Raw genomic sequence first — 11,350 nt, 5'->3', positions numbered from 1 at the left:
GAGTGTTTGATAGAGCTGAAGGGCCTCCTCACGACATCCAAGGAACCTTGCCGACACCTGCCCTTTTCTCAACATCCAGCCCATTTCATTGTGTTTTGCGCTTGGTGCTTGTAGCTTGATACCAAGGTAAGTGGGACCTAATCTCTCCTTATGTAGGTGTGATCTAGGTAAGGTACAGTATGAAACAATGTCCACTTAATTGTATTGTTTTCAAATGCATATTTGATTGTGTGTTGTGCTTGCTGTTTTTAATGTGTTTTCTTACAATCATTTCATTTTGTGACTTGTGTGTCATTTTACATGCAGAACCTGAAATAGAGAAGAAGGGAGGCTGAATGATGGAAGAGGAGTATTGATATTTTGACGAGAACTTGAATAAGGCGAGAAGTCGAGGTATTAGTTCGATCTGAAGGCATTGAGATCATTTCACTCCATCAGACAAGGTAAGCTAAAAGCTGATCTCTGACATGTTCCCACGGCCAAAGATAATTTCAGACGAACATTTTTATAATGCCTCCTTCTAGCTTGATAACAAGGTAAGTGGGAACTAATCTCTCCTCTCATGTAGGTATGATCAAGGTCAGTGGTTCTCAACCTGCGGGTCGGGACCCCCAGGGTTGTCCCAGGCCAGATGACTGGCTTAATGTGTAACATTGTTTTTTCACTCAACAGTAAACAAACAGTTTAAGTGTATAGAGGGTATCTGCACATTTCTAAAGTGTCAATTTTAGGACTTTTAAGATGCTTTTTTTAATACCTCTAAAATGAGAAATTTAAACATTGGCCAAATTGTCAAATATCAGAGGCAGAAATCTACATGCTCACAACGCCTCGCGCTGCGAGGCGTGTAGATCGGCCATTTTCACAAGAGATCTGTGTTAAACAAAATGGAATGCCTCAACTCTTCCAACTCCAAGTAGTGCTCGTTAGGGTGGGTGGGGGGTCCCCAGTTCAACTATGATTATTTTGGGGGTCGCGGCCTGAAAAGGTTGAGAACCACTGAATGATCTAGGTAAGGTACAGTATGAAACAATGTCCACTTAACTGTATTGTTTTCATATGCATTGTAGCTGCCCTCGGTTATGAAAAGATGACAAAGTTGAATGGTCTCAACGGGTGTTTTATTTTGACTTCTTCTCACAGGTGAAGCGTCATGTGACACCGTGAAAACTATAAAATAGAGATTGAATACATACAATAAATATCACAATTTCATAGTTACCTCAAACAATAAAATCTATATTTTAAGCAATTACTTTTCAAACAACTACAAAGTATCCAAAGTAAATCAAAAGAACCCCAAAACAAAAAAACAAACTTACTGTACCTCATTCGGCTAACCGGGGGATGCTAGGTCTGCAAAAGGCCACCTTTGAGGTTCAAACAATCAGCAACACAGGCAGGCACTGTGGACAATATAAACCATATTACTCAAATTGATCAACATTACTTCAAACTTAACATACTTCAACTACATTACTTCTACAATCAGATGCTGATAAGCCTACAAAACAATGAATTTAATACCTGCCATGTTGGTTCCAAGCACTTGCTATTGTCTCTCCAGTCTCCATCAGTGTTTGAATGAATCTGAGTGAAACTAGTGGGCGTGAACTATATAGTGCGGTAACGGGAAGTACCAAAATAAAACAGGAAATGTTCAATAAAGTAACCAGAAGTATCAATATAACAGGAAGTTTCAAAATAAAGCGAACAAAAATAATTAAAGAAAATAACCAAAGAAAACCAAATAACTTCAAAATAAAGCAATGATTGAAGTTAAAAAGACCAAGTATCCCAGACACTTACATGCATGTTTTATCCAGGGAACCTCGACTAACCCCACTATTTCCCATTCCAAGTATGTTTGTCTTACAGTATATGTAACACCAATGCCGCGAGGCGTTGTGAGCTTGTAGATTGGCTATTTTTGGCAAAGAGCTTTGGTGTAGAGGGGAAAAAGAGCAAACTAAATACAGAGTGAAAGGTCAACTTTATTAAATATTGACAGTTCAAGTGGTTAAATATCTGAAAACACAAATTGACATGAATCCAAACAATGCTTTGAAACAATGAAACTATGGAATATGAAAAGGTTGAGGGGGTTCCTGGTTCATCTCTCTCTCAACTAAGGGGTCCTTGACCTGAAAACGTTGAAGACCACTGATTTAGAGGCCTCTCAACAATGTGGGACCCACATTTGGGGTAGATTATATCCTATTAAACATGCATACACCTGTCCTTTTGGTCTTTCTTTAGTTGTTTCATAGAGTTGAGAAACGTTGGTGTGCAGTGCACCTGCTGCGGTCTTTCGGGTGGTAGCCGTTCACTGATTCTTCGTTTACTATATCATATTATTCTTGGTAGGTTAAGCTTATTGATTAGCATCATCAACATTTTTTGTTTAGTTTAGTTTATTATTTTTTTAATTGTCAATTGTTTAGTTGGGTATTGGCCATTGTGCAGCGAACTGCAGCAACTGTCGCCTACTGTAGCTAGTTGAAAAGTAAACAGACTTGCCGGACGGAAATAGACAAGGAAATAGTCGAGTATTGTGACCCTGTCATGCTGTTTCGATTGATGGGCTATTAATAATATAAAATTCCCACGATAGGATTAAGATTTCTAGTTGTATAGTAGGAATTAGACTCTATAGTAGGATAGTAGGCCTAGTAGATGCATTCTGGCTCTGAATTATTAGTTTTTAATTGATCTCAATTAGGCTAATACACTGTGTGTGTGTGTGTGTGTGTGTGTGTGTGTGTGTGTGTGTGTGTGTGTGTGTGTGTGTGTGTGTGTGTTTCACACTGCATGCCCTGGCCTGATCTATTTCTGTGGTAGCAGTTAATGTGTGTCTGTCTTTAGGAATGAGACCGACTATATTACACCCTCCCTTAGATGCTGTGGTAAAGCAACAGCTGATGTCACTGCTGCTTAAAGGCGCACACACACACACACACACATACACACACACACACACACACACACACACACACACACACACACACACACACACACACACACACACACACACACACACACACACACACACACACACACACACACACACACACACACACACACACACACACACACACACACACACACACACACACACACTCCCAGTAGGCCACACCTACACTACAACCTGACCCCCATTGGCCACCAGTGTCTGGAAGTCCCCTAGTCTGCTGCTGTGCTGGGCTCTCTAAACACCTCTCTTGTCCCTGAGACACGACCACACGTCTCCAGCTTCAAGAGGTTGGCCCCTGGGGGCCGGTCACCCCGCCGTGTCCGGGCCGGAAAACCATGGAGCTCCCCTGTCTGCCTGCCGAGACGCCGACGACCACGGCCAGCTCCGCGTCCACGGACCCCCTGTACGACAACTACTGCCCGCCTTTTGCCCCCCACAGGGGAGGGAGGGAGAGGGACGGCGCGCCGGGGCGTCAGGGCCTCGCCGTAGTAACTGGACTCCCATGCAACCCCGTGGCGGCTGGCCGGGCCCCAACTGGGCCTGAGGTTCCCACACTGGGCGCGGGGGGGAGAGGACCGGGCATCTGGCCAGATCACAGCTACTGCAGCTGGGGAGGAGGAGCAGCGGGAGGCCTGGGAACCCAGGGCTGGGACGCTGCAGAGCTCAGGACAAACAGAACGCGAGGAGGAGAAGGAGGAGGAGGAGGAGGAGGAGGGCGGAGGAGGATAGACGGAGGACGGGGCAGGGAGAGGAGCCCCAGCCCGCCGCAGAGCCAAGAGCACGAGAGCGCGCTGTCCGTCTACGACAACCTCCATGATGCCGCTGTCACCCCTGACGACCTGATGCCCGAGGTAGGGATGGGACGATATGAAAATGTCACGTCACGATTATTGTGACCAAAGAAATCGCGATTTGCGATATTATCGCGATAATGGAAATATCCCCAACATCCATTATCCTGGGGCAGAACATTTGCCAAAAAATCTAAAAGATCTACAAGCTGCGACGCGGCGCGTTGTGAGCTTGTAGATTGGCTACTTTTTGGCAAAGAGATTTGGTAGAGAGTGAAAAAAGACTGTATCAAGTACGTATATTATAAGTACGTTTTACCAATAGAGGGCTTAAATGGTACTGGCAGCTCGGCAAATAAAAGGTGAATTGCTCCCAGTGCATGATGGAGGTCGATTTCATAAATAAATTAAATTAGATCTCCACAGTACGATTATCGTGAGTGTTTTTTTTATCACGATAAACGATAATATCACTTATCGTCCCATCCCTAGCCCGAGGGCATCGCCATGGAGACCGGCTTCCAGGAAGACGCCGCGGGTCAGGTCCCGCAGATGATGACGACGGACGGCGACGGGGTGAGCGGAGAGAGCAGCACGTGGTCGTCCTGCGAGATCATCCTGGGAGAGAGCTCCGACGCAGACCGGATGCAGGAAACGGCCCCGGAGCAGAAGCCAGAGCCAGACACGATGGAGGCTCCCAGACTTCCTCACCACCACCTCTCAGCGGCGGCCAGTCCTCCTCACCCGGGCCAAGGGGGGCTCCAGGGGGCTCAGGGGCCCTTACCGTCGGCCCCCCAACCAGAGGAGCCCCCCCAGCAGCCGCCGGCTCCCAGGGTTCCTCCTCCCGTGCCCTTGGCCGACCCCAACGCCAGTGCTCTCCGCAGCTTACTCACCAGCCTCACGCAGCAGATCGGCAGACAGAGGGAGGATTATGAGACACGAATATATGGGTAATGTTCATTTTCATTTGAATTCCCCCCCCCCCCCGAATGCACACACATACGCACACAAACCAACATCATGTGGCCTGTCTTTGCATGCTTGCACACATTTCAACCTGAACCAGCTACAGTTGTTGATTTCATAATAACGCTGTCAAAGTGCGGTGGTAACTAGATTAACCTGAACCAATTCACATGACATGACATGGTGAGAAGATCTCTGTGCAGTTTTACTTTATTTTTTCTTCAGTCTAATATTTTCAAAAGAATTCAACACAATTTCATACATTTTCAAAAATGTAATACGTTCCTTAAAAAAAGTATAAGTATTGAAAACAACAGATCTACAGGCTCACACAACACATTGTGAGCTTGTAGATCGGCTATTTTCACTAGTTTGCGTCCTAGGGAGACAGTGTTCCCTTTTGGGTCTTAAACTTGTATGTCCAAAACCGTTCTTTTTGTATTTATCATCTATAAAATGTACTAAACTAGTGAAAACAGCAGAGCATTGCAAGGCGTTGTGTGCTTGTAGATCGGCTGTTTTCACTAGTTTTGTGCGACAGTCTTGTATGATGAAGCAGGGCTTTGCTTTACCAAAAGACGTACACATTTGAAACTTGGAGATACGAGATTTCTGCCCGACAGTGACAATATTTTAGTGATTATGTTGTGAGGAAAACATTGAGATAATAGCCATTTTGGTTAGAACTGACTGAAAATAACTTTGTAATTCAAGTTTAAAATGATACTAATCTTTTTTTTTTTAAGTGTCCAAATAAATTCCAAATATCAAATTATCTCGCGGCACCCCTGGACTGCCGTCGCGGCACCCCAGGGTGCCCCGTCACAGGAAAACTCCTACTATAGATAGGTAACCTCTGGTTTCAAGACCAGTTAGTGAGACTGTAGTTATTCCCTGGGAATAGATCTTCTGTTGTTGACCCCCACATCCTGTTGAATTCCCTGGCCAGCAGAGAGCCATGGGATTCTGCAGTGGGGTCAGTTCAGCAAAAGCTAAGGTATGGCAACGTGACTGGTGTCTTACACGCGCGCCTTTCATGTTGCCATACCTTAGCAACAGGCACGATGAATTTATTTTAAGAAGTAAATTTCATTTTTTCTCCCCCTGTAGCCAAGGTATGGCAGCTGCCATACCCATACCCAATTGACGCCTCTGGGATTTTGTCTGTACAAGTTCCTGTCAGTTTATATCGTTGTTGTCGGGTGGAAACCTTGTATGTCCAAAACCATTCGTTTTGTATTTATCATTTTCAAAATGATTTTCACTAATTTTGTTCGACAGTCTTGTAAGGTGAAGCATGGCTTTACTTTAAGAAAAAACGTAGGCCTACACATTTGAAACTTGGAGATACAAGGTTTCTGCCCAACAGTGGCGATATGCTGTATGTCTTGTTATAATATTGTAAATATACTTCTTTGTTTGCAATGGGAAAATCTGGATCCCATTAGTTAATACGATGTTTCCTCTCTGAATTTGGCTTAGATCTTGCATTGATTGCATAAGCTGGCGACTGCCCATTCTGGGTGTGTCCTATTCATGTATTTAAAAGCATGGTTAAAAACCCATAAAACCGTTTTCAAAGTTTGTCGTCCTCTGGTTAAGTGGTTTTCTGGGCAAGAAACAAGCACAGCTAGCTCATGAGGCTGATCCTGTAGAAAATAGTTCTACTGCACAGCATAGTAAAGAGCTAAATAAAGGAGCATTGCTGCTGACCTCGACGAACACATACCACACTTATTACTGATATAGATAGAGCAAGTCTCCTTCAAAGGTCATGCCTGTTGGCTCTGCTCTGGACCAGCTTGGTGTCATACTGTGTGTGTGAGAGAGCGTGTGAATGAAAAGCCTAGTCTGGTTGTTACGTTTATTTTGATTGTCAGGCCTAAAATTAGTGGATGCTTTACCTATTAAAAAATAGCAGATATACAAGCTTACAGCGCAGCACCGAGTGCCGCGCTGCAAGCTTGTAGATCTGCTATTTTTGAAAAAGTCGTGAAAATGGGTGCAAATCTTTGAATATAATGTATTTTTTAATACATGCCGTATCCAGTCCGTGGCCAAATACATATCCTTTTGGGGGTCCTTCACATGAAAAGGTTTGAGAACCACTGACATAGTTGTCTCTCAAGAACAGACTAACTGAACTCCAGTTAAGTGAAAAGGACCTTTTCTTTGACGATGGCTGGCTGGCCATTGCTGACATAGAAACATAGGTTTTTCAAAAAACCTTAGAAGGATTCAAAAGACACTTATAGAATCGGGTCAAAATTCAAATTTTCACAATTTTTCAAAAATAGCAGATGCACAAGCTCGCAGCACGGCACTCGGCGCTGTGAGCTTGTAGATCTGCTATTTTTCAATAGTTAAAGCATAAAATAATTATACACAATGTGTACCCGTTCTGAATGGGTTAAAGACGCTCTTAGAAGGTCTTTAGGTATCACCTGCAGTGCACATACACTTGGTTTATTCTGTACATCATCTGGTGGATCGGACCCCTATCCAAGCCGCTTTTGATATATATATATATATATATATATAATAGTCTATAACTGAGGGCATAGCCTACCAATAGTAAATTCCACTCAAATCTGAATTACATGAAATAGTCCCCTGCAAATAGGGCACAATTTGGCTACATTGTTTTCCTTTTGTTGATATCAAATACTGTATGGCCCCCAGGACCCATTTCATTGTTTTCAGACCTGCATGTTAACACATCAAGTCTATTGCTTCTAAATCTTGTACTGTAAGTGTATGGCCCCCAGGACCCATTTCATTGTTTTCAGACCTGCATGTTAACACATCAAGTCTATTGCTTCTAAATCTTGTACTGTAAGTGAACCCACCTTATCTACCCACAACACCGACCCATATATAAATAGCCTACACTCCTTGTTTTTGTTATTTAAAATACAGTAGTTGTTTTCTCTGCCCTCCCTTTTTATAACATTCATCACAACATCCCTAAAACATACCTAATTTTAGAATACCCCCCAAGGTTTTACAATCTAGTTTCTCACCTGTCTCCTCTCCTCTCCTCTCCCCCGTCTAAAGCCTGGAGCAGAGGAACGAGGAGTTGCTGATGGAGGTAGTGGGTCTGAGGGCCAACCTGGCCCAACAGAAACGCTGGTACCAGGTGGTTCAGGCCAAGATCGCCGAGTCGGAGGAGCTCCGGGCCACGGCGGAACTGCACAACGCAGCGCTGCAGAGGGAGCTGGAGCAGTTCTTTGACACGTTTGGAGAACTTAACAACGAAGCCAAGAAGACGGAGTGCATTGTGAGCAGCTTCTGAGTGCGTGTGAAAGTTGTCTGAACAGTCCACCAAATATAACACACCAGGGGTCTTCAACAGGGGGTCCTCAGAGCTACTACAGGGGGGGGGGGGGGCGCCAAATCTTTGTGTGATAGGATAATTCTTTTAAATGAACGACTTGAATCCTCGCATCAGAATGTAATATGAGTTTAAGAAAAGAGCAGACCAAGTACCGAGTGATACAAAGTATCGACAATTTAAGTGGTTAACTGTCTGAAAAAACACATTAACATGAATCCAACATAGACTGACAAGATTGCTGTCAAATAAGTCTACGAATCTATCTATGAAATCGTTAAAAATCTGCAACACAATTTTATACAACCTGTAGAGGGGGTCCCTGCTTCATCTCGCTCTCTCAGCTAAGGGGTCCTTGGCCTGAAAACATTGAAGACCCCTGTAATAGACAGAACTGTTTGAAGGCTAGAAAGGGTTTGGACATTGGAAAGGGCTATTTTACCGGCATTTTGTTTAGGCCTGTTTTTGCATAATTACTAACCAACTTCCCATTTGTAAATTTCACAATCTACAGTATGTCCAGTTAATGATGCTTTATAGAACTTCTGTGAAATCTATGAACCAGTATATACATGACAATAAAACTAACTAACTTGGAGATGTCCACTTTATTTCTTGAGGAAAGGCAATAAATGAAGACCAAATGTAGTGTGGTCATTGCAATCAGATGGGACATAATTTGAAAATGACAAAATAAAAGGGAACAATTAACCGAACACGATTGAGATGTACAGTACAGTGTATACAATGAAGCTTCCCCCCCAAAAGAAACATGGTAAACATACAAGACAGCCCTGAGCACAACAATGTGCCCAGTCCTTATCTGACACCATTCAGGAGGCGAACGATGGCCCCTCTGGTCATTTAAGGCATGATTGGATGAATAAGGTTGACATGTTTTTTTTCAAAAAGCAAAACGAGTACAACATGGCGCTTAAGTCCTCTCCATAGTGTCGTTTCCATGTGTCCATCACACTATGCAGTCTATCTGCCAGAGGCAGATCCAGTTCTACAACGGTAGAGTCCACATTCTAGACCTCTCTGCTTCGTATTGCTGGCCCACCGCTCTACGCACATCTTTTTTTTTTTTGCCTTTACAATCAGGGCAACTGCTGTCTTTAGAACAATTCAAAAGGAGAAAATGAGGGAGAGAGCTGCACTTTGATAACCATTACACACACATACAGGCTTACAAGAAAACAAAACAAATAGGCTTTCAGAACGAAGAACAAGGTACTGAAGTAAAATAATTGACCTGAATGAAGGTTCTCTTTACAACAAGAACGCTCCTAAAAGGTGTCAGAAAGATCATTTTATGCCACCATGCAAGTTAAAAGTCATTACCTATGTTTTACTGCTTGTAGACGTGATTGGAGATTAATCTTGTTGTTCCAGCACTAATGGAATGGTTTCAGAGTAATAGCAGCCCATGCATGGGGTTGTCAATGAAACACGTGGGCTTCAAACATCAATAATTGTGTGCAACACTTTGCAAAACAAAAGAATAAAAACTAAAACATAAATAGAATTACATGGATCTATTTCCCTCCCCCCCACAATGTACAGGATTAGGATGCTAATACACGTTGATAGTACCGTATGACCACATGGGGTGATTGCATGATATCATAATTCTACAGGTACACTCAATTTCCAAAGAAAAGAAATATACTGTCATTTATCTTTTGCGATAAAAGGGTCTACTTACACTATGGGCATCTGATCGAGATGCTTTTACATACAGTACAACATTACAGGAAATAAAAATGTTAACACTGCAACCACGGCTCCTAGCGGTCGGGAGTAAAAGCTCAAATACACGTCACTCAAGCCAATTTTAAAAAACCACGGGGGAAAAGCACCACTCAGGGGGACTCTCGCAATACTGCTAGCTAGCTAGCTTAAAAAGAAAAATAATAATAAATCGACCCCGACCTTGGGTTAGTGATTAAGAGTGCTGCATGGTCGGTCCAAGTGTAAGCTGTATTTTGTTCGGTTTGCTGTAACATGCAAGAAAGCAGCCATCAGCTTCAAAGTGCTGTGGTCTGCCTTCTGTCGCTGATATCTCTGATCTAAACCGGAACACAAGACTCCTACTCCTGATCATTTGAAAAAAAAAAAAAAAAGTTAAATGGATGATACTGTGTGTTTCAGTATACTTGATCAAGTTCAGAAATCTCCACAGAGGTGATAAGTGTAATAAACCGATAAACCTTTGAGTTGATAGAGCAGTGGCACAAACACCTCATACGTGTAAACACCTCTTGTACATGACAAGAGGACCACACGCAAACAAAATAGAAAAATAGACCTATCTGCTGACGTTGGCAGGGGAAGACACGCAACACAGAGAAACAACCAAAAAATATATACCCTAATGAAGGAGAGAGAAAGGGGGAGGGGGAAATAAAAAAATAAAGATGGCCATCCGCTGTTGTATGGAAAATGAAGGAGAAACAAGCCTAATTCATACTCCGTAGTACAATGGTCTTGTGCGATTGAGTATAAATTAAGCCAGTGGTTCTCAAAGTAGATTCCAGGGACTCCAAGTTGACCCATACAAGTCTGTAACTCTGACAGTGTACAAATGGAACCAAATGAACCTGTTAGGGTTCATTTGGATCCATATAGGTTCATTTGGATCCATTTGTACACTGTCAGAGTTGAGGAGAGACCTTGAAACGTAAAGGTTTGAGAAACACTGAATTAAGCTACAGTGAGGCAGACAGAATGACAGACAGACGTTCATTGGCTCTCATCCAGGGTTCCGGTCAGCGTGTCGATGCTACTGCTGTCCGTGTCGGAGGCCAGCGTCTGCTCTGTGGACATGGACGAGATGTCGTTGGCCGAGGACGACTGGGAGGCTGAACCCGACACAGCATCTGTCACAAACAATCAGTGGCGGAAAAAGTACAACATTTCTTAACTTAAAGGAGCGCCTCTTTATTAGTTTTATCAGAAAATAAATCTAAAATGTAGGAGTGGTTTCTAAAATGTAGGAGTGGTTTCTATGAGCAAGGTTGCGCTGGTATGAGATTTGTAAATGTTAGTTGTTCGATACTAGCATACAGGTCTTCTGCAGTGGTTCTCAACCTGTGGGTCGGGGCCCCAAATAATTTTGGGGGGTCCCCAGATGATTAACTTAATGTGCAACATTGTTTTCTCAGTAAACAGACCAACATAAAGTTTAAGTGTATAGAGGGTATCTGCACATTTCTAAAGTGACAATTTATGGACTTTTTAATACCTCTAAAATGAAAATTAAACATTGGCCAAATTGTCAAA

The 11,350-nt window shown here is 43.1% G+C and overlaps 2 protein-coding genes across 2 annotated transcripts in view; one reads left to right on the top strand and one right to left on the bottom strand.

Annotated features, from left to right (window-relative positions):
- Window positions 1-570: 570 nt before the first annotated feature.
- LOC308302484 (uncharacterized protein) lies at window positions 571-8,048 on the top strand (the record flags this gene model as incomplete). Its single annotated transcript, XM_080746739.1, has 4 exons — window positions 571-579; window positions 3,253-3,825; window positions 4,258-4,715; window positions 7,789-8,048. The coding sequence occupies 4 exons, from the start codon at window positions 571-573 to the stop codon at window positions 8,024-8,026; spliced, it is 1,278 nt and encodes a 425-aa protein (XP_080602865.1). The 3' UTR covers window positions 8,027-8,048.
- A 613-nt stretch (window positions 8,049-8,661) lies between these two features.
- mapk9 (mitogen-activated protein kinase 9) overlaps window positions 8,662-11,350 on the bottom strand; it is a 33,211-nt gene continuing 30,522 nt past the window's right edge. Inside the window, exon 12 of the mRNA XM_080745471.1 lies at window positions 8,662-10,947. Within this exon, the coding sequence (XP_080601597.1) occupies window positions 10,811-10,947 (137 nt within the window). The 3' untranslated portion in view covers window positions 8,662-10,810. The remainder of the gene's footprint in view (window positions 10,948-11,350) is intronic.

The sequence above is a fragment of the Nannobrachium achirus genome (genome assembly GCF_963921795.1).
Source record: "Nannobrachium achirus genome assembly, chromosome: 17".
Classification (NCBI taxonomy): domain Eukaryota; kingdom Metazoa; phylum Chordata; class Actinopteri; order Myctophiformes; family Myctophidae; genus Nannobrachium; species Nannobrachium achirus.
The sequence above is the reverse complement of the archived record's forward strand: the minus strand, read 5'-3'. Positions and strand labels throughout refer to the sequence as shown.